Genomic DNA, 24,921 nt, shown 5'->3' with positions numbered 1-24,921 from the left:
CGGAGTACTCTGATAGCTAGGAAGGGGGCTGGAGCCGTACCGTAAGTAACCGTAGTCAGCTTATAATCTGAGATTATTTCGGAAGGATCCTTACGCCAAATAACACGTTGAAAGTCTGAGTCGTCCTCATGCAATCGAATTTGGCGGAACATTTTCACTATGTCCGAAGTAAAAGCCACTCGAAAAAAACGCCAACGCGTTAGAATCAACCACAAATCCGGTTGCTGACGAGGTCCACTCAACAATAGATCATTTAAAGAATTACCAGAGGCACTCCTAAAAGATGCATTAAATACAATTCGAACTTTACGCGTTTCGTCATTTTCTTTCGAAACAGCATGGTGTGGCAAGTAATTTAATTGATCGCTCGCACAAGTAAGTTCCATGTGACCTAGATTTAAGTATTCCGTCATAAATGCGGCATACTTCTCCCTCAAAACAGGTTGATTTTTGAGTCGATTCTCGTTTTTCAAAAATAATTTTATAGCTGACTCCCGAGAAGGATGCAATTTCAGCGAAGTGTTTGGCCTGAATGGCAAACGTACTACATATCTCCCATCAGAGTCCCTGCGATGAGTCGTTTTAAAATGATTTTCACAATAAGAATCCTCTTCTGACGGCGGTGTTACCGTGGAAACTTCCTCAAGGGACCAAAATTTCTGAATCTCATCCATCACCCTTTCATATGCTTGCACATGCATAGCGGTAGCACAGTCATTTTGAAATTGCATATCCTTCGCACGCGAAACAGGTCCCATTAACACCCATCCAAAAGGAGTTAAACGAGCAGTAGGACTTCCTACCGGCCCTTCGCGAACTGCACTTAAAAGTATTTCCCCGCAGACATCGGCGCCCAAGATGAGGTCAACTGATGAAGGAATGGCATGAGTTGGATCCGCAAAGGTCAACCCCTCCAGATGAGACCATGGGTGCAATTTTGCATAGTGGGAGGGCGTAAGAGCGGTTAGCCTTTTAAGCACCAAGGCTTGAAGATCTAGTTTAAAGTTTCTGTCGAAGGAGGATGTAACTGTCACGTTTACCATGCTCAAAGCAGTACCCACTTCATGACCTTGTATGCCCATGATCGGAACGCTGACCTTAGATCCCCGAAGTCCCAGAGTTTGCGCCAACCATTCCGTAACAAAAGACGTATCAGACCCAGTGTCTATGAGTCCTCTCACTGTGATACATTTTCCCGTAAGTGATTCAACCTGGGCATAAAAAGTCGCTAAGAGAACCACTCGACTTGAAGAGCTTGCGCGACATAACACTGCGCCGGGGGGAGTCGAAGGGGAAATCGTGGGCGACTTTAATGGTATGGCATCAGCCGATTGAGGATTATCCGCGAGTCTCGGAAATGCTTCATGCAGTAGCGTATGGTGCTTGCTGCCACACGCTAGACACCGACCTGATGATCGACACCGACTCGCTTCGTGATTACGAGAAAGGCAATTTAGGCAAAGAGAAAGCTTGATGACTTCTTCTCTTCGTTCCTCAGGTTTAAGAGCCTTAAAACCTAAGCAATAGCTCAAAAAATGACCCCTTGAACAGAGCGGACAAGCGGCATTATTTCTTCTCGAAGACTTTGACGACACTGCATTCAACATTTTACTCGACTGACTCGGTGATTTCACTGAGTTATTTCGACCCCTTTTTGACTCTGAATTTGAAGCCGAATTGGAAGAAGCTACTTCTCTTGAAGCGTCCAAGGCACGAATTCGGTTTTCAAGGAAATCAGACAAACTCACAAAGGACGGCACCGCACTCATTTCTGAGTGAGATAATTCCCACTGGAACCGTGTAGAAGAATCGAGTTTACTGACTAAAAGGAATACGAACCATTCGTCCCATGCTTGAACTGGCTTTTGAAGGCTTTCAAATACCCTAATAGTTTGGCGAAATTGATCTAGGACTCGCTTCAGTTCAAAAGAAGTCGCCTTTTGCATGTTTGGGAGTTCAAACAAACTCTTCATATGAAAATTTGAAAGAACTCTAGCGCTACCATACCGCTTCTCTAAGTCATTCCACGCCCCTTGGTAATTCGCCCCAGAGATAGGCAAATTTTGTATTACTTCAGCGGCAGGCCCACGTAGGTGGGTTTTAAGATATAAAAGTTTGTGCACATTTGATAAGTCTGGCGCCTCGTCCACTAGCTTTTGGAATTGCTCTTTAAAACTTTCCCATTCTAACAGGTCGCCAGAAAAAAACAGGTAATTCTATTTTCGGAAGATTAGAATTAACTGAGGCGCTACGTGATACTTCATTTTCACATGAATTCAATCGTTTTAATTGAGACACGTAATCAGATATGTTAGACAAAGCGTCAATATAAAGCTCCTCCACCCGCGAGAAGTGATCATTTTTCACGTACTCTGTCTTAGCGGCTTCGGCTTGCTCCAAAACTACGTAGTGGCCCGAAAGAAATGCATTCCAATACGAATCAAGCAAGTCCTTACGTTTCTCGAGTAAGTTAGCGACTAGTCTGTCCTTGCCCAATTTCATCGAATTTGACCAAAAACGAGAAATAAGTTCACTTTTACTCATTTGAGTTTGCACAAGGCTTTCTAGATCCTTCGACATATTTCAAGGGAATGATTGAACACGAAATAAGACGATCGAAGGAATAAAAGTTTCAACAGTCAATCTCACCAAAAACCAGATGAAGATGAAGCAGGCCGTGTAGAGCAGATACTTCTTCAAAGTCCTAGGGAAGCACACACCCTGGCAGATGGAGTCGTAGAAAAACCATCACTATTCAAGAAAAATTGTCGAACCACGTGGCTTCTAGAAATTTCTACCTAAAATAAAAGTCCATTAAGTGCCAAAAAAAGGAGACAAATTTCACAATACTGCACGTATTAAACGCTGGAATCGTAGTAAAACCGGAATAGATCCGGCCCGAAGGACCAAATTTTATGTTGAAATAAAGTGAAATCTGTTATTCAGCTGGACTTCTTTAATGGTGGGTACAGAGTGCAGGCCAACTTCACAAGGCAGGGTTCGGCGTAAGAGAGTGAGTGAGTATGCCGGGCGCGACGATACTCCTGGTCGGCCCAGCACATGCGCACTAGACCTCTCCCTCCCCCTCCACTTGGAAGGAATTCAAAAAGCCTAAACAGTTACATCAAGTAAATAATTGAATATATTCGATACATTGCACATCCAACAATCGATGTACAGTTCCTTTTGTATATTAATATATGTATTACTAATAATGTGGTAATTGGGAAGCTTTATAAGGTGTTGGTTAAAATATCAATGGATAATATCCTTAATAATTTTCACTTGGCAATACCACTTTATTTGCCTCGTTACATCAAATAAATTATAAAATATATTCGATACATTGCACATCCAACAATCGATGTACAGTTCCTTTTGTACATTAATATATGTATTACTAATACTGTGGTATTTGGGAAGCTTTATAAGGTGTTGGTTAAAATATCAATGGATAATATCCTTAATAATTTTCACTTGGCAATACCACTTTATTTGCCTCGTTACATCAAATAAATTATAAAATATATTCGATACATTGCACATCCAACAATCGATGTACAGTTCCTTTTGTACATTAATATATGTATTACTAATACTGTGGTATTTGGGAAGCTTTATAAGGTGTTGGTTAAAATATCGATGGAAAATATCCTTAATAATTTTCACGTAGCAATACAACTTTATTTGCCTCGTTACATCAAATAAATAATAAAATATATTCGATACATTGCACATCCAACAATCGATGTACAGTTCCTTTTGTATATTAATATATGTATTACTAATACTGTGGTAATTGGGAAGCTTTATAAGGTGTTGGTTAAAATATCAATGGATAATATCCTTAATAATTTTCACTTAACAATACAACTTTATTTGCCTCGTTACATCAAATAAATAATTGAATATATTCGATACATTGCACATCCAACAATCGATGTACAGTTCCTTTTGTATATTAATATATGTATTACTAATACTGTGGTAATTGGGAAGCTTTATAAGGTGTTGGTTAAAATATCAATGGATAATATCCTTAATAATTTTCACTTAACAATACAACTTTATTTGCCTCGTTACATCAAATAAATAATTGAATATATTCGATACATTGCACATCCAACAATCGATGTACAGTTCCTTTTGTATATAAATATATGTATTACTAATACTGTGGTATTTGGGAAGCTTTATAAGGTGTTGGTTAAAATATCAATGGATAATATCCTTAATAATTTTCACTCAACAATACAACTTTATTTGCCTCGTTACATCAAATAAATAATTGAATATATTCGATACATTGCACATCCAACAATCGATGTACAGTTCCTTTTTGTATATTAATATATGTATTACTAATACTGTGGTAATTGGGAAGCTTTATAAGGTGTTGGTTAAAATATCAATGGATAATATCCTTAATAATTTTCACTTAACAATACAACTTATTGGCCTCGTTACATCAAATAAATAATTGAATATATTCGATACATTGCACATCCAACAATCGATGTACAGTTCCTTTTGTACATTAATATATGTATTACTAATACTGTGGTGATTGGGAATTCAAAAATGCCGCTATACTTTCCATCACATTTTCACATTAATGAAGCAATTACAATTTAACTCATTATGATCCAATATTTTTTCCAAGTGACATAAAAAAATGTGTATATTTTAAGCTCTTTTGAGGAAATTTGTAAACTACGCATGATTTTGTGGTGCATGGCCTGATGAAGAAATATTTAGCCGCCACGGTAATTATGATCGAGTGCAGTATGTAACAGTTTTCAATGTCAGAAAACTTGAAATTGGATATCTCCCGGTAGCAGCTGTCGGTTATTAAGGGTTTAAACCTCTTTGAATATCAAAACAGAAAAATTTGCGACACACGCGCAAATATTTTTTTCTGGGTCGGAGGAACCGCGACCTTCGTCATACACTTCCACCCTCCTATCCATGTGTAGCAACATTAATTTCAAGCGACCACCGTCATATGATTTGCGTAAAATAATAAAATTGAGGACTTCTAGAGGAATCGCCACATAAGGTGACAAAGCTCTCCTCTTAAATAACAGGATGGCAGGCATATTTCTTTTTAACATATGCCAACAGGGTAGTTTCCTTCATCAAAGAAAACGAAAGGCATTGATTGCGATTCGTTACCCACCATTAGTGTATTCATAATACACAAATTATTTGGTTTTGGAAATACCGGTTTAGACGAATGGCAAGGGTCAAATTTTATCCTCATTTGAAAAAGGCCAGATTGGCGCCCATGCGATTCCACTCCACGTGACGTCACAGGGACCTAGTTTCTATGCGAGAGGATAGGAGTTTTACATCGTCTGAGGTTACCAATGCATGCATGAGGCACAGAGCTCAGGGAAACATGTCTTAATAATCACCTATTAAAACTGACTAAGGTCGGAAAGTTCTCTTCGTTTGATAAGGTAGTAATAAACCTTTTTTAAGCTAAGCGCTACCAGTCAGCAAGGTACTCAGCAACCCGCTAGCATCCTGCGTCCTATAGGCGCTCAGAGTCTCGATCAATGTCACCTCACAAGGCGGGAGGGGGAACCAGAAATGCGTCGCACGGACTTTTTCCCATAATTCCTACTTAGCCGTCGCGTTTTCGCGCGCTTGAAAATTTTAACTTTTCATTTAATCGCGAAAAATAGATATCGTCTAAAATCTAAATCTATAAATTATCTATAAAAATCTAAAAGCGTAAAATACGTGCTCCAGGAGTAATAATATTTCGATTTAGGCAATAAAAAAATAATAGGAAACCACCCTATTTGTATACATCAAAATATGATAAAAACAAATAACCCTCAAAACACAATATGCCCTTTGAACTGTGCAACAAACTGCAATAATTATGAATAATGAGATTTAACACCCTTTAGCAATACCTTCAAAAGAAAATGACTTAATGTACAAGGCAATTCAGGTAGAAAGTGTACGGAGAGATATTAACAAATTGGTTCTTTTTCTTCACCCGTATTTGCATGAAAGCATGAAGGACGCACTAGATCACACTTTTTAAGCTATTTAAAAGCTTCGCTAGGGGAAATAGGGGACGGAGGCGCGGTTAGCTTACGCTTCTTTTACGGCAAGGATCAGCTGTAGAAGATACTTTGACAAAGTCTCCGGCGGATTGTGTCTGCTGGATGGTGGCAGGTATTTCTTCCAGGCATTCGACCCTCCAGCCCACATGCACACCACACCGTCCAAAAACGTTACGTATACTAACAAATTATACTACTATATGCTGTTAGAAATAATAATTGAATTAAGAAACATGCATTAAGTTTTACATAGGTTAGTAGGCTACACTACATGTCATGCAATTTATTTATGAGTTCTATCGCTGCGTTTATAATCTATTATTGATCGTGGAAAAAATGACATTCGGAATCTGTCTGTTCTATAATCTATCACTCTTATTTTATTTATATGATCTGATCTTCTGTAGTATGTTGGCGTCCGTAAGATATGGTTAACTCCGTTAGAAATGACACTGCTCTTGAATTTATCTAAAACGTTTAGCCCATTTTTCAATCTACGTTCCTAGAGAGATTCCCATCCGAGTTTATTTGAGAGGTCAGTTACACTAACAAGAATATCGTAACGACCTTTCACATACCTAGCAGCTCTTCTTTGAACACGTTCTAACTCTGTTATTAAGCCTTTTTCATGAGGGTCTCAAACACTGGCAGCGTATTCCAAATATGGTCTAACGAGGAAAAAATAGCTATTTTCTCTCACTTTGTCGTCGTAATTTCCTAATATTCTTAAAAAAAACATTTTACGATTAGCTTGACCGGTTATTTGTCGAATATGTTTATTCCACGATAGATCATTATTGAGTCTAACTCCGAGATATTTCACGGATTCAACAGCTTCTAATTGGGTACTCCGAATTATATAGCAACGTTTCGTGGGTTATTCTTAGTTGGGAGTTATTCTTCTCCCAGAAATTCAATACGACGCATTTTTTCAAATTCAATTCTAACTGCCAAGCATCGCACCACGCCTGGATAGCAGCAAGGTCATTCGTTAATTCATGTATATCTTTGCTAGAACGGATTCCTCTTTAAACTACAGCGTCGTCTGCAAATAATCGTAACTTACAGTGTATTACTTCGCCAATGTCGTTTATATAAAGAAGAAATGGGAGTGGGCCTATGAGAGTACCCTAGGGACGCCAGAAGTGACTCTAACCTCATTGGAGACTGCACCGTCAAATACCACTCTTCGGACGCGGTCGCTCAAAAAGTTTCTTATCCAGGAAATACATCGTCGTCTAGACAATAAGATTTCAGTTTTGTTATTAACTTTCCTTGGGGTACTTCATTAAATGCCTTTTTGAAATCAAGAATAATCGCGTCTCCTGGAATGTTGTCTTCCCCGGAGATGAAAATATCGTGGATGAAAAGTGATAACTGGCTTTCGCACGATCTGCTTTTCCTGAATCCATGTTGAGTTCTCATTAATAAAATTTGCGCGTCTAGGTGTTTCATTACCGAGCTGACTACGATGTGTTCACGGACTTTGCATGATATGGACGTTAAAGATATCGGCCTATAATTAGATGGCTGTTCTTTGTCTCCACTTTTGAATATTGACGTTACATTAACTACTTTCAAAACATTAGGTGCTAGGTGTTGCTTGATGGATTTACTGAATGTTATCTGCAAGTAGGGGGCAATTTCTGAGGCTAGTTCTTTATATACGCGAGAAGGGATTTCGTCTGGACCAGGTGATTTATTTGGACAGCGATTTCAATATATTTTCTATTCCGAGCGTACTAATGTCAATAGGCGGCAACTTATGTATACAGGGATTGTCATCGGTCTCGGGTGAGTACTCGGAAGGCTCGGTGAACACGCTCTTGAAGTAGGAATTTAATAAATTGGCTTTATCGCTACTGTTTGTCAACACATCTCCATTGTCATGTCTTAGCGAACATACGGTTGAAAGTTTACATTGAAATTTCCTAACATATGACCAAAATGCTTTAAAAATTACGTATGTACTTCTCTTCTCACAGTGAAAACCAGGATCCACCTCTCGAGTACTTAATTGAGGTCCTGGAGAAAGTGGAACAGTGTGTCAAAAATCCAAGGTATGCTCTTCAAATAAGTTGGTTCAAGGTTAATAATACAAACATTGGACCAGGTAATCAAAAATCAACAAATATTTTTAGAATGAACTCCAATTACCTCAATTTATCTCTTTCAGTAGGTGGTTGGGTCTGGGATGATCATTCCGGAGTTTTTGGTTGTCCTAAAAAAATGGAAAAAAAAGGAAAATTAAGCTCTAATAATTTTAAATTAAACATGTAACCAAATGTAGAAACATACCTACAATCAATTACTCATCAGCTACTTTAAATATTATTCCAATTGCTATGGAAATACTTGTATTTTAAAGCTACTTTAAATGCGAGACTTAGATATCAAGACAATTTGTTGGAGGACTGAATTTTTTTTTTTATATAATTATGATTTATTGTTACAGGATAAAATTGTTACAGGATAAAAAATTGTTTACAATAATACATTTGATAGTTAAATTTTTTTTTCCATACAATAGTTCCATACCTATCAAATATTAACCATTCGTTAACAGCCATTCAAATAAGTAGTCATATTGCTTAGCATATTACAAAATTTAAAAAAAAATTACAATATATAAAATATTATCTAAAACAAGATATTGTCATTATATAATTCAATCCAATTAAGTATATATTCCAATAAAACATTCAAGTTCTTTAAATATTTACATTTGAATGAAAGCTACATTATTTTTGCATTTTAATTGTCCCGCTAAGCATTAAGCTTATCAGCAGGTTCCATTATTATCTTTACTTTTACAAAACATTTATTAAGTGTTAACACACAGACAATATAAATATACCCCAACATACATATGAGCATTAACGTATTCATAAATTCCCTAGCCACAAAGTAGTATTACATTATGACACTCAAAAACATATCTAAGAAATAATAAGACAACCGTTTTACGATCTCTCCAGTAGGTGCTTTTTTAGTTTACTTTTTAATTCCCTAATAGTTTTTATTCATAAGAATAAGAATAATATGAATATTCTATCACACCTTATTTCACATACAGCCAGTTTCATAGCATCAGTGACATCTCTTGGACCTGATTATGTGACTGATGCATCGAAACCAATCATAGGCGAATTAAAGCATGTGTAAATAAACAAAGTTATTTTTATTTAGATATAAGGGATATTCACAGAATTGAGCCCCGGTTCTTGCAAGAAGTTGTAGGCATATTTTTAATTTTCTGAAGGAGAAATTTTCGTGTAAAGAACAAAACTCAAGTCTTCACCCCATAACATTGTTTACCGTTAAAAGGTGAAAAAATATTTGAAGCGTTCACAGCATATATTGGCTGTGAAGGGTGTTTGCATAAATACTCCACACAGGATTCTTCACTCCCATAGTTCCATTGATTTCGACCTGTTGCAATAAATAGAGGCGTTCCAGTCGGTAGTATGCAGATAAATATACGTATTAGCGCGCCAGAGATGTACTATGCGTTCAATTAAATCTTTTTTTTGCTCAAAACCAATGTTATTTAATTAATATTCAGCTTATTTTCTTATTATTAAAAAGACGAGGGTAAACATTTATGAGTGCAATATAGTCCCTTCAAAACATTCGCATCAGCCCGCATAACGTACTTGTAAATATAGTCCAGGAATATTATTCTCAAGATCCATGCTCGATTCCCACCAGTGGTAATTTTTTCATGATTTCTTTACAATTTTTCTTTTACAGAAGCCTGATATTCACAATTGCATTCATGACTTTCAAAGGTTATTTTAAATATGTGTGAACAAATGTTTTTTTACATTTGCGTCGGATGACGTTTTCCCATTTTTCACGCGGAAGCTCCCTATGAATTGTTGCATTTTGCTGTCGCAACACAACGCATTATTAAGAGACACATGTATTTGGTTTCCTTTTATGTTGCAAATTGATATTTCCAACTCATTTTTTCCATAATTGCCTAGTTTTCGAATCAGATTTCGTTATCATTAGAATTTTTAGCACCCTGGTGGGTATGAAAAATCATAACCGGGAAAGCTATATACTTAGGTGATTGAAATTTATTAATTCTCTTGATGAAAAAAGCAAAACTTACCAACAAGACGCTTCTCTGGAGCCTTTTGCCAGATGAGAGACAGCTTTCCCAGTGAAAAGATCCCGTCCGTCTGAATGAACGTCCCAAACTCTGGAGGAAGAACCGATTCTCTCCCTGGCTCGCTCTTTTTCGTTTCCAACGGTTCTTTTCCAACGATTTGAAAACTATGCTTGACTTGTAAGAGTCCACAAGCCCCTCATGCAATGCGAAAGGAATATAACGTCAGGTGTATGTTAAAAACTCGTCTTGTTGCGACACGGAGAGTAAATAATTCAAAGAAAAAAATTGGAAAAAAAACTGCATGCCGCATGAGCACAAAAAATCCCCGCACAGAAAAAGTGAAAATATGAGTGAAAATCATATATATATATAATAGTGAAGAGCAGGCTTTGTTAAAGGAATTATTGTTATAGTATTCTACCGATTAAGGTAGGTTTCCATGGAGTACTAAAGAGGTGATCTGGGAGCCTCCCTTTCCTTCCAGCACTGCCTTCTTTAATTCACTGTAAGGCCTACTCTATTTTAATCTATCTAAAATTCCTATTCTTTTCCTTCCCCCTCCCTCGTTTCCCCAACATTCTACCCTCCAACACCATTTTCAACATCCCCTCACCGCTAAGCACTAACTCCATCCAAACCTTCTGTCTCCTGCGTATCTCATCTAAAAGCTTTCTCTCCTCGCCAACCATATCCAGCACTTCGTCGTTCCTTTTCCTCTCCGTATCTCAGAACCACAGCGTGGGGGTCCCACACCGTAGCCACTAGTTCATGACATTATGAGTTCTTGATGAGTTATGAAGTGAATTAAATGAGAAATAACTGGAGGCTACCGATCCTTTTGACTAAAGTTAGAAATGGAATTAATGCGTGGAGATCGATTCCACATTAACGCGGAACCTGCCCCACAGTAGAACCTCCTATAGTTATATAAACTTTATGGGTGTTTGAGTGCTCCACTTGCAAGAAAAAAAATCGCAAAGGTGATGTTCGGGATCTGGATGCAGATATTATTTTCTGAAACTCTACAGGTAAGGTAGGATAAGTGTCATTGTTTTCTTCCACATAGGCCCGGGTTAGAAAGATATTCGCATGTAAAGATTTCGCGCAGGATGTCAACCCTTGACAAATCGTTATCTCTCAACTACGGCCGTGGCAGCGCGGTATTGGCCGCTAAACCTTCGACTCCTGCCGTCTGCGTCCCGGGTTTAAGTCCAAGTGACGGCAATATTTTCTTCTCTCTTCTAATTTTTAAAATCAGTGTTACAACTCACCCATTTGTCTCCATTCGATCCAACTATAACCCCTTTTGTTTTATTTAGTAACTTCGGGATTTTTTAGTGGGGGAGAGTGGGGCAAAACCGACTGGGCGGGTCAAACCGACCCCTTTAAAATCACTCGGTAGTTGTTGCTCTCAAGCAGCAACATTATGAACTAGTTGAAGTGGCCGCCATTAACAGCAGATTGAGCTTGTTTTCGTTTGCGTAGTGGCCGCCGTTTAGTCTCTGTGAATTTTTCAAATTTAATACAGTTTTCTTAATGATTTTTGTTACGTTTTTTTTGGATCTGGCAGCTATAATGCCGATCTGATTCACCTACGGTAAGTTAATGTGATAATTTAGTGTTTTTAGTTGTGTTTTAAGCCCGTGTAGCCGAATAGTTGATTATGGATACGCCTGTATTGCCATATTTCTGATGTTGTGTGTCGAGGGGCAAAACCGTCACCGGCGAGTGGGGCAGGACCGACAGAGGTTGGATTCTCTTAAAGATAGGGATGATTGTGACGAAGGAGACGAGGAGGCATGCAAATTTTGCAATGAGTTGTATTTCGGTTCCAAGAATAAAGAGGGTTGAATACAATGTTTGAACTGCAGAGGGTGGGCTCACGAGGAGTGTTCAAATTGTGAAGAAGAACATGACAATGTCATTTGTGATTTATGTACGTAAGTTCCTATCCAACCTCACATATTGTTAATTTACAATTTCATGTTCAGAAATATCACACACATGTTTAATGAGTGTTTGTAAAATAAATCTTTCAAAATTGTACAGTAAAGGTTTTGTAAATGCAAATTCAATGGGTGTCTGTTTTGCCCCACCTAAGGGGCAAAATCGTCATTTTGTCAATGTTCGAAAAAAAATCATAAAAATATGTAATCACTACAATAAAATGCATTTACATTAATATTCTACACCCTATATGTATAAATGTTACTATTAACCACATTTAAAAGAATATTAGCAATAGAATGATCAAGTTTTAAATGAAAAAAGGTTAACCGGTCGGTTTTGCCCCACTTTCCCCTATCAATTTATGGATTTTAAAAGGAACTCCAAATTGTGCATTACTATGCCAATTAGATAACGCATATAATTAGGTACTTACACGTGAATTTCCGGGTAGACGTGGGTGAGTTTTTTCATACTCCCAGCTACATGCGCTCAGAGTTTTGACCCTTTTGAGGCCAGGGTTCTCTTCTTGTCTACTCTACATGAACACCTAATTCAAACAGTGGTGATGAAATAGATATAATATTTCCTCATTATATTTTCCGTTAGCAATTTAAAAAAATCGCCGCAGATTTTTTTTAAATTGCTAACGATCACAGATCCCTTAGTAATCGCCTTTTTTAATTCCTAGTATTTTTTCTGTAATTTTAAAACTTCTCTTTTATAGAGGTAACGCACTTAAAACTCGCTGTGAACGAAAAGACGGGGGAAATATGCTGATTGCCCGCCAAGTGGGCCCAATCCTGAGAAGTACTCATCGGCACCGAATCACACCCCTGCCTCGCATCAGTTAACCGATCGTACATCCATTTATAAATCATTTGTGGTATATTTGAGGCCTGTGCCCTCTCTTTCAATGTCTACCTTTCATTTCTGAAGCACCCTTATTTTTCGACTTCTTTTAATTCAAAATATAATTTCCACTAGGCTTTCCCTCGATACGTTTTCTCCACAGGCCACCCTCTGTTTCCCCAATAAATCTCGATCCTTAAAACAGAATATCTTTCCACTCACCATGTCTCCCTCATGACCTCCCAGACGGCACAGAATCCTCTGTATCTAATTCGTATGCAGATAGTATCCATTGTATCCATACGAATTAGATACGAAGGATTCTGTGCCGTCTGGGCTGCCTTCTAGCGTCCTCCAAAGAGTTCCGTCCCAACAACTCTCCCTCCACAGCTGACCCTCGATAATCCCCGAATTAGGCGCCGAGACGCAATTGTGTGAAAATAATTGCGAAACCTAAACAACGAAGACCTAGAAAACTGTTTGTGTAAGCCGCTGGAGAGCAGGGTCGTTACACTTGACGGGCCTTGAGGGATAGAAGGGGAAACTGGTCAGGGTCAGTAACTCAATGTGAGGATAGCCAATGGTGATTATTTGGCAAGAAGAAATACTTGAGATTACGAAAATACGAAGAGACCATGGGAGCAATGACTGTTGTGAGGATGAGCAAATTATCCGGGAATTCACGTGTATGTAATTGCATATGTCATCTAATTCGTGCGGTAAGGCACAGCTCCCCAGACGGCACAGAATCCTCCGTATCCAATTCGTATGCAGATAGTATCCATTGACCACCGCTCCGCCGCTTTCTGTCAATGGATACTATCTGCATACGAATTAGATACGGAGAATTCTGTGCCGTCTGGGTCGGAGTTTCATTTAAAATCCATAAATTTATACGAAAATGAAGAAATCGCGAAGGGACTAAATAAAAGGAATTGTGGCTTCCCAACCCCGGCTCACCCGGATATTATGATGGAACCCGAAGAGTTTTCTCACAAAAAAATCCAAATCCACGTCGATCCCTCTCGCACGAGACGTACAGGGCACACCAATGTCACTGCGTCGTAAAATTCAAAATAAACGAAAATACTCCTCTCCCTAGTAGATAAATGCGGGTGGGAGTCACCCGATCTTGAGCGATAATACCAGGTAACAGCGGGCAACGTTCTGACGATAATACCACCAAAACAACGCAATCAAGAGAGAGAAAAAATGACTTGGACAATGAATGGCAAGGGACGTTTGAAGTGCTCCTTCTTTCGACCCGCCGAGGAATTGATCAAACAGTCACACCGACTTTAACCTGACCAAGTTATTATTTGAACAATATTGCAATCACTACAATCGTTTAAAAGAAGGCTGTACTCGTATTTGATATCTGGGCTTAATTCAGTCTCCTAAACTCATTAGTTATTATCTTAAAGTTGTAATGTTAACAAAAATGTCTACATAAATATGTATATGTATGTGTGTGTTTATTACTGTCTCAGTTAAAAATATATTTCTGTGTTATTAGTATTGAATATTTTATATCTTTTGCATAAATATCAACTACTTGTCAAAATGCCTTTGTTAAAATTTCGACCATTTCCTGTATTTTCCATTTTTTTTGCTCTCATAGGTTTTACCTAGAGCACAATAAAAATATTCTATTCTATTACAAGAAAATAACGAATATAATCCACTTATAAAATAATGAGATACGAATGGATGAAAGCAACTTTTGTGACATTAATGAGAAAATACTATAAAACGATTTGCAAGATGAAATAATTGATTAATTGGATATTAATCATTTCAGTCTCTTTATCATACATTGTCATGTTAAAAAATAATAAACAGGAAATTAATGAACAGACCATACCACATGAATGTATTCATTATTTGAATGACTAATCATGAAGAAAAATAATAAATTACGTATGCACTTCTCTTCTCACAGTGAAAACCAGGATTCATCATTCGAGTACTTGATTGAAGTCAAGGAGGAATTGGAACAGTGCATTAGAAATCCAAGGTATGCTCTTTAAATATGTTGTAGTTTATATTATAATGAATGAGAAATATGAATGCGTAACATCACAACCATGCTAATATAATGCAAAGCTGTGTTTGGAAAGGTGAGGCTAGAGCTCACCCTAGGATGTGCATTTATCACAACCAGGGAAGAGGAGAAGTTCCTTTAACCTGGGTTTCTTCAGTTCTGCATTATAAGGTGGTGGTGAAAGTATCAATGGATAATGCCCATAGCATATACTTATAATTTAATAACAATGCTTTATTTACCACACCCGTGTGCCACACAACAATGTCGCTTACTTTAAATCATACGTCGAATGCGCCAATCAAACTTTTGACACTCTTGAGGGATCAGGGTCGGGAAATGCGGGTTACCGCATTTGAAGACTTTTGGCCCTTGAAGAATAAGTCTTATTCTTTTTACGTTTGACCCGAACCTGTACACTTTTGCAGCATTCCGTATCATCAATAGCCAACAATATCCATATTGATTTGGGGCGGGTGCCGTCTTCTGCTTAAGGTTTTCAGAAGAATTCTCTTTTCTCCCAATCCAAGCTCTTCCTTTTCACGTACACAGCCGAATCCATTTTATTCATTTTTTATTAGCACCACCTTTCGAATACTTCCACTCTTTTGACTTCTCGGCTGCTGCCATCGTCCGAACCTCGCTTCCAAAGAGAATCATGCTCCACATGTAGCACCTGATGAATTCTTTCCTTACTTCCTCGCTTATATTCTCAGCTATTAGAAGATTCTTCCTTTGGAGGAAGGCGTCCTTGGCCTACGTCATTCTACTGTCTATTTCTCTAGTCTTCGTTCATCCTTGGTAATTCGGCTTCCAAGTTCATTTCCATTCACGGTCAAAGTTGAGAAAACGCAACATCATTGAAAAATGTAAAAAAAAATTTTTCCATTGAATTTTATTCAATTGTAATTCTCTTTTTTCGAAAACAAATTGAGATTTAATTGATTTTAGTGAGATATTAATGATATTTGATAAGTATTTTGATATTTAAGAAAATGCTTAAAATGTGTCAATAATCAAGTTGCCTTTACGCAAGATAAATAAATTTTCCTAAAAGTATTCTCTTTTTTACGTTTTTTATTCGTCCGTAAGAACGTCAACATTTCAATTAATATATGTTACAGCTCATATTTCGTCAGGAATTCAACATTAGCGGAAATCGGATCGGGACAATAAGATTGCGTTGTCGCAACTTTCACCGAATTCGGTATATGTAAAGGCATTTATGCAACCCGAATTACATTGCCGTCTCGTAGGAATACACCAATTTTACTGTCGGATATAATCCAACTGATTTTATGCCACGTATTTGATAGATTTCGTTAAATTTTATAGTTGAAATTCTTAAATATCATGTATTTAATGAGATGTTGCATTATTAAACTTAAATCTAATATAAAATTGAGATGTATCACTGTTCGAAAGAAATTAGTCAAGAGACTATTTTCTCAGAATATAACGTTTTTTCCAGATTTTAATACACATTTATATAACTACAGATTTAATTATAACAATAAATGACTTCTTATGAAATACATGAAAGCATTTTGGGTACAATGGAACACAAAACTTTGCACATTCATTCCAAGTTAGTCCTTCCTTTCTTCACAAATCAGCGATATCACCGACTTCCACAAGAAGATATTGGTCGAAAGAAGACGATTAAGCGTGGATTTGTTTCGAAAATCGTCGAGCTGAAGCATATTAGGATTAAGAAAAAGTATTTTACACTTTTAAGACAATTCCTGCCTGGAAAAAATGTCAGATTTTTATATTATGAACTCTATTTGACGACTTTAATGAACAGTTATTACAATTCGGTATATTTGCGCATCATTCGTCCAATGCAGAGCAAATGGCATCACTGTGCACAATTTTTCTTTAAAAACAAACCTTTTAGATTTCACTCAAAACCTATGTGCTTATGTTTTTAGACGGCTTTAGGGTTCAACCAGGCGATGGAAAATGACTTCTATCGAAAGTTAGGCTTGGAAGCATTAGTTATTCAGGAATTTCTCAAGGTTATCCCTGAACCCTCTAATCATCATAAGTTTTTCGGTAACTTATTTTCATCGTACAGGCTATTTATTGTTTTGAAAGAAAAAGGAATTTTGGGCACTGGAGCCATAAGTGAAAATATAAAGGAGGAGTGCCTGATAGAATATAGTGAAATCATTGGCATAAAACCGAGAGGAACATGAAAATAATCATTTTATGAAGCTGTTGTTGAAGCTGATTAAATTGTTCGATGGAATGATAACTTGGCTGTCACTGTAGACAGCAATACAAGTTCTGCGCTTCCATTGGGCACAGGGAAACGTTTCAGTAAAAAAAGAAAATACTGTTCTACAGCCTCGAGTTATTGCAGAGTAGAGTAAATACATGGGAGGTGTGTACCCACTTGATAATGTAAATTCACATTTCTGCACTAGAATTCAGGGGAAAAGGTCCAAGTTAATCAATTTACTGAACAGCGTTTGCACTGACACCTGGAAATTGTACGAGTTAGGCAAAGAAATTAAATGTCACTGGTAGACTTCAAATCGTATCTACCAGGGACGCATCTAAAAAGTAAAGTAAATGAGTCAATAGATGACGTACCCCTATGCAATTCACGTCCATAAACATAGAAAAAGATAGGCCATGTAATTAATCGCGGATTCGTGAAGCATGAAAGGATGAATTGGGCCTTGGAGTTTAATCAATTGAGACCGGAAGTAGTTCCCCACGCGACAGTGTAAAACCAAATACTTGTATGAATGTACAAAATGCCGTGTTCCATTGCACCCAAAATGTTTTCATGTATTTCACAAATAGTCATCAGTTGTAATTCAATCTGCAATGATAAAATTTATGTCACTGAAATAATGTAAAATACATGCTCTTCCGAGAAAATATTCGCTTTGACTCATTTTCAAACCATGAAGCATGCCAATTTCATAGTGGATTTAGGTTATATAATACAATATTTCGTTGGAAACATGATGTCTAAGAATTTAAATTACCAAATACGACGCTTTTTGTTACATACATGGCATTAAAAGGCGTAGGATTATAATTGACATTAAAGTGGCATATTCCTACATGGCGGGAATGCGGGTTGAGCAACTGCGTATAGATACCGGATTCGGCCAAAGTTGCGAAAACACTGCATTTATTTCTTAACATAAGAAAATTTCTTTGAAGGCCCATATTTTCAATTTACTTTATTTAGCATGTTATCAGATAAAATGTTGAGAAAAAATTAAATATTTTCAAGTATTTCTTTACTCGAGCCTTGATGGGTTTAGAAAACGCTTTCATCTCTTTAAAGCAATGCTTCCCTAGGTTGATGTTTTCCTTAATGACCTCACTTTTGCTGGTTACTAAAATCACAGTCTTATTTTTTTTATTTTCAGCTGGTATATATCCATTTTCTTATCCATATTTGACTAAGTATTCTTCAAATCCTTATTTATCTCGGCTTCTCTATCCAGTAAATTCTATACAGTATTCAGTTTGAAAAAAAATATGAGGTTTTGCACCTTTTGGAGCTTCGTTTCCTGGACTAAAATTGTATGATAGTCGGTTTCTTCCTCTCCATTCTCTTCTCCGTGAGGAGCCTGGGAGCCAAAATTGCCACTCTTGTGCCCCTGCTTTACCTGAATCCGAATGGGTCCTCATCCAGGAATTCTTCTGCTCTTCGTTCTATTCTCCTGTAAATGATTCTTGTCAGAACCCTGGATGCATGTGTCGTCAGGCTTATGGTCCCTAAACCTTCCGACTTCTCTACTCTCTTCTTTTTGGGTATTGGTACGATGATATTATCCTTGAAGTCACAAGGAAATCTCCTGATGAAAAAATATCGCAGATAGCACTACACAGTTAAGTAATGGCCTCTCCTCCTGCATGTTTGATTAGCTCTGCTGGAAAATCATCTATCCCTGGGACCTTTTTCTTTTGCTGGTCGCGTATTGCAGCGTTAAAATCCGATCTTAAGATGCGCACTCCCATGTCATTTTCTTATACTTCACTTTCATCTTCGATGGTATTTGAGCTGTGTTTCCGTTGTAAAATTCCTACAGATATTCCTTCCATCTCTCGGCTTTGCCTTTATTATCAATTAAAATATTTCCATACTTGTCTCTCATTGTATCACACATGTTACTTCGTTTCCTGAAACGGTAGCTCACTATTCCATTGGCCGCTTCCACTTTCCCTCGTAAGAGATTATCTGGTACGTCCTCGAATATGCTTCTATTCCACGCTTCTCTGACTTTCCTCGCTTTGCGGCAAATCACGTACTTTATTCTCGTGTAGCTAGCTTGTACACGTCCCTTTCTCAATGTTCGCATTTATTTTCTCCCTTAATAAGTAAAGTATAGGACTTCGTTTGTGATCCATGGCTTCTTCGTGATACTTATCGTTTTCTGCAATAGTTCTATAGCGGCCTCCTGTACCCCACTTTAGATTTTTGTCCAGTTATTCTCCACTGATTTATCGCTCTTACATAATTCTGTCTTGCTCTCCTTGTATCCTTGAGAATATCGCAAACCTTTTGCTCGCACTCCTACTTTGTAATCAGTACTGTAGCGTTGCATTTTCCGCCGGTAAAATGACAATATTCTTATTTTCACGAAGGCTCTTTCTGGCTATCCTCTCCTCGGCATTGGTGTTCGGTGTTGTGGCTTGGCGGCGGAAATGCCGTGTGCCACGTCTTCTCTGATATCGTCGGTGTCCGTTTTAGGAAGCTTAGAACCTAAGGCCTAAGAAGAGGTATACAGGCAAGATAGAAACCAGCAGACGACACTTTCGACCAAAAGACGCTGGCAGGATAGCCAACAAAACTGTTGTCTATAAACAAAAACTTTTTATGCAAGGAAAATTTTTATGTTGCTCCTCCTACGTAAAATACACCTAAAAGTCGAAAATCATCGTTTTGGCAGAGTGCATTGCCGCGGGGCGGTAGCTTATCTGTAAACGTGTAAAAAGCATGTAGTTATTTAGAAAAAAATATGGAGAAAGTCAGGAAATATTGAAATAAAAAAATAGTGGTTACTTTAATTTTCGAACACTACCACAATAATAAAATAATAAAAAACAAATAAGTGAAGAAACTATACTGCATTTAGGGTATTTATTAAACCGATTAATTATGAACAAAGTTAATATAATAATTAAGGATACGCGAGTAGTAATTGTTGACCTTGAGTCGAGTACCGTGTCAAGTTGAAAACTGCTCCTCAGTATGACCGTGTGGTGTGCATGCGGTGGCCCTCTTGCGTGCTGCATGCTGGTGATTGATCACCCCCTGCCAAAAACCCTAGAGGTGGCTCGCAGGGTATTATGTAGATGTATCGAGTCGACTCTAGTATGATAATTCTTGAACTAGGTAATGCAGCAAAGCATCCTCCAAAACATTCTAATTTTTTCAATACTTTGGCGAATTTTATATTTTGAATATTTAGCTTGATATAAAAAAGGAAAAGATAACGACGAGCGTTGATGGTAATTAGGTCACAATTTGGCAATGAATTAAAATTAGTGTCTTAAGCAATTTCCTATCAACAATGACATGAATAGGGTGGTTTCCTATTATTTTTTTATTGCCTAAATCGAAATATTATTACTCCTGGAGTACGTATTTCACGCTTTTAGATTTTTAAATGACGATATCTATTTTTCGCGATTAAATGAAAAGTGAAAATTTTCAAGCGCGCGAAAACGCGACGCGTAAGTAGGAATGATGGGAAAAAAGTCCGTGTGACGCATTTCTGGTTCCCCCTCCCGCCTTGTGAGGTGACCTTGGAGAGGCTCTGAGCGCTGATACGACGCAGGATGCTAGCGGGTAGCTGAGTACCATGCTATCTGGTAGCGCTTGGCTTAAAAAAGGTTTATTAATACCTTATCAAACGAAGAAAACTTTCCGACCTTAGCCAGTTTTAATAGGTGATTATTAAGACATGTTTCCCTGAGCTCTATGCCTCATGCATGCATTGGTAACCTCAGACGATGTATAACTCCTATCCTCTCGTGTAGAAACTAGGTCCCTGTGACGTCACGTGGAGTGGCATCGCATGGGCGACAATCTGGCCTTTTTCAAATGCGGTTAAAATTGACCATTGCCATTCGTCTAAACTGGGAATTCTAAAACCAAATAATTTGTATATTATGAATACACTAATGGTGGGTAACGAATCGCAATCAATGCCTTTCGTTTTCTTCGATGAAGGAAACTACCCTATTGCTAGAATCTTCCCCCTAGTTGCGTCCAGCAGCAATGCGAGACGCGATATGGCGGCTCACTAATTCGGATTTAAAATTATGTGAGACACCCAATGGCGGCGCGTGGCAGGGAATATGATAAACGATATTACTACGGGGGATTCACGGTAGCGCATTCTGTCTCTAGTCTGTCCCTAGTGGTCTCGACAGCTATGTAACCGAAACTACTCGAGTCGACATTCGTAATACTACTTAAAACTATCTATACGGTTACCAACCACTCGACTCGACTCCAACTTCGCACACCCCTAATAATGATGCATGGATTTCTCTTCCCACAGTAAATTCCAGAGACCAGGATTCGAGTACTTGTTTGAAATTATGGAGCAACTGGAAAAAGTCATGGAGAAACTGGAAGAAGACATTGACATTCGATGGTAAGCTCTTTAAATGACGTATATGTACATCATAATAAATAAGAAATATTGTCTTGTGGGAACTCACAATCTATTCGATGTAACGTAAAGCTTTGCTTGGATAGGTGAGGTTTCACCAAGGATCCCTGGATGGTCAACCAATTTTTCTAACCCTATTGCTATCACGCTGAACCATTGGCAACTTTTTTCCTACGAATACGCATGGATATTTTGCTCATTTAGGTGGTATCTCTATTTCCGAGCGGAGTGCACGTGGCTGCGCCTCCACGCCTCTTGGCCCTGGGAACGGCTTTGTCGTTGGCAGGATAGTGCGCCAAAAGGCTAAAAGATGCCATCGGATGTGCCATCGGAAGAGTGGATGAAGCGAGCAAACTATAGAACTTTGCATTGTACATAAAAAAAAGAAGTGTTCCTTCATTTCGTTTAATCAACCATAGCAACTAATTTAAAGAAGGAAAATAAACGCAAATAAGAAATGATCAAACATTAAAATTGTACGCTTTAGTGCGCCAAAAGACTAAAAGGTGGCATCAATTGTGACGTCTAACACTGGGAAATACTGGCATTGCCCACTGAACCATAAGAGTTTCCTTTTTTCATAGACATCCAAACAAACCTTGCATATTAAGTCGGCGTTAGAGTAAGTTAAGTATGGTTGGGCTTAACAGTATCGAATAAGAAAGTCTGATCGATGATGTGGTCCACTCCGATTACTCCGAAAACGCCGCTAGGGAGGAAGACGGTCGAACGCCGCGGCTGATGAAAAGGTATTCGGCACCGACGTTCATCTACATCTACATCTACATAATACCCTGCGAGCCACCTCTAGGGTGTTTGGCAGGGGGTGATCAATCACCAGCATGCAGCATGCATTTGGACTCCCACATGCACAGCACACCGTCGAGAAAACGTCCCGTATAATAACAAACTATACTACTATATGCTGTTAGAAATAATAATAAAATTAAAAAACATGCATTAATTTTACATAGGTTAGTTGGCTACAATACAAGTCATGAAATCTATTTACGAGTTCTATTGCTGCCGTTATAATCTCTTATTGATCGTGGAAAGAAAGACATTCTGAATCTGTCTGTTCTAGAATCTATCTCTCTTATTTTATTTATATGATCTGATCTTCCGTAGTATGTTGGCGTCCGTACGATATGGTTAACTTCGTTAGAAAAGACACTGCTCTTGAATTTATCTAAAATGTTTAGTCTATTTTTCAATCTACGGTCGGACAGAGATTCCCATCCGAGTTTATGTAAGAGGTCAGTTACACGAACAAGACTATCGCAACGACCTTTCACATACCTGGCAGCTCTTCTTTTCATACCTAGTTTAAGATGGTATGGTTGGTACGAGGGAATGTCTTTAGTCATCATACGATTTAAGTATCCATACTCGGAAACTATTTTTAAATATCGCAGTATAAATTACGGATTTCTGTAATCGGATTTTTCCCCCGCATTACAGCGGCGGCGTCCTTCTCTCGCGGATGAACGAACTCGGATGACGTGTGTGCGAACGACTCCTCTTCTGAAAAGGGAAAGTTCCTCCTCCTCCGTTGGCCCTCTCCACTCCACGTCCCCGCAAAAACCGGTCTTCGCGCCGACGAGTTGGTGACTCTTCAAAGTCCAAAAAAAATATGTCCGAATGGTAAAAGTGGAGTCTGGAAACCACCTCGTGAGTGAGGATGTGCCATCACCCCTCATTTTTAAAATCTCCTTTGAGGCAACCGCTAGAGAACCTGGGATTAATTTAATATTCCTAAAGGTGGCGTATCAATCCCTTTTATTCCGGATCGTATTTTTTGTTTTTACGGCAAATTACTCGCGTAATCTTAGTGCTTCATCGGGAAATTTTCAGGGTTTACATTTTTTGGTACCTTTCCCAACATTCTTCTCTAATTCAAGTATAAAAATTTTGCATTTGAGATAATACTGATGTGATACTAATAAAATTTCCGAATCTGAGATTCAGGCAAATTTTTAGGAAGTGAAATGTCTACAGTTGACAATTTTTTAAATTTATCAGTCACTCAGTGATTTAACCCGACGGTTTGTGAGGATAGGCGAGGGTTAAAGCTCACTACAGACTGCCTGGGATTTGAATCTGGAACCGTTAAGTCAGGGGTTAGATGGAAGATGGGACTTTCTAGTCCCAATCTCGCCCAATAAGGACGTATTATTATTATTATTATTATTATTATAAGACCAGCTACTCGCTGGGGTACTTTCCTCTCGACCCAATCTATGTATGCCGAACATCTCATGTTGGTAACGCAAGTTTTGAAGAAGCTATGCGTCGCTGGAAGAGGAAGATTGGTGGAGGTGAAGCGACGAATCCTTTTCACGGTGTTCTGAAAAAAGTTAAAATACAGAGTATATAGGTATACGTGAAAATGAATGGATGGGACGCTATCTAGGCAGAGTTGTGATTGAAGTACCCTTGTCGAATATACTGCGCCGATGTAGGGGTTTGAAATCTTTTTTCAAGCCTAAATTAACATTGTGTAGCTCTATCACCCATCAATTTAATTATTTGTGAGGCCAGTAAAATGCCTTCTATATTCATAAGTACTTACAATTATTTTACTTTATTTTATTTTAAGGTGAAAAGTTTATATTACAATTTTTTAACAGTGAAGACCCATATTGTAAGACATTTGTCGTAGTTTTATGTTTTCTACAAGTTCTATGGCAACGAGTGATTTTAATATTTCAGTAACCTCAATGCTGATTCTTTTTTTTTTTAGGCTATCTGTAACTTTCTTTTTCTTGTTATCGACTTTTTTTCTGCTGTATTTGAGAGCAATAAAATTTGTTGTCGTTGCCGTTAAGTGTGCCTGCCCTTTCCACGGCTGCCCTCAACACCACATTCAACAATGCGTACGTCCTATCTCGTCTCCAACCGGACGTCGCAATCGCGTAACCAAAGTAATATATTTGTCTTTCGCGTCAAGAAGAAAACTGTGCAATCAGGAGAGAGCTTCCACATATTCGCTCTCTGCTACGCTTTTAGGTCTCCCAAAGCTTCCACTTCAACACACACTCACCCAGCGTAGCGTATTTTTTTCGTCCACCCAAAGCGAAAAAAACACAAAACACTCTCTCCTTTAGTATTCCTTTTATTTATTTTTTTAACCGCTGCGACCTCAATCCACGTCGACCTGTTATGTAAAGTATTTCGGTTAATGGTATATCGCATTCTTTGGACTCACATCCTTGC

The 24,921-nt window shown here is 38.0% G+C and overlaps 1 protein-coding gene across 1 annotated transcript in view; it reads left to right on the top strand.

The window, feature by feature from the left end:
* The window catches only part of LOC124172497, a 173,176-nt gene that overhangs the window by 37,426 nt on the left and 110,829 nt on the right, over window positions 1-24,921 (top strand). The window contains exons 5-7 of the mRNA XM_046551936.1: window positions 8,069-8,143; window positions 14,945-15,019; window positions 21,592-21,687. Coding sequence (XP_046407892.1) covers window positions 8,069-8,143; window positions 14,945-15,019; window positions 21,592-21,687 — 246 coding nt within the window. The remainder of the gene's footprint in view (window positions 1-8,068; window positions 8,144-14,944; window positions 15,020-21,591; window positions 21,688-24,921) is intronic.

Source organism: Ischnura elegans (genome assembly GCF_921293095.1).
Source record: "Ischnura elegans chromosome 13 unlocalized genomic scaffold, ioIscEleg1.1 SUPER_13_unloc_1, whole genome shotgun sequence".
Classification (NCBI taxonomy): Eukaryota; Metazoa; Arthropoda; class Insecta; order Odonata; family Coenagrionidae; genus Ischnura; species Ischnura elegans.
This window is presented reverse-complemented; position numbering and strand designations above follow the sequence as displayed.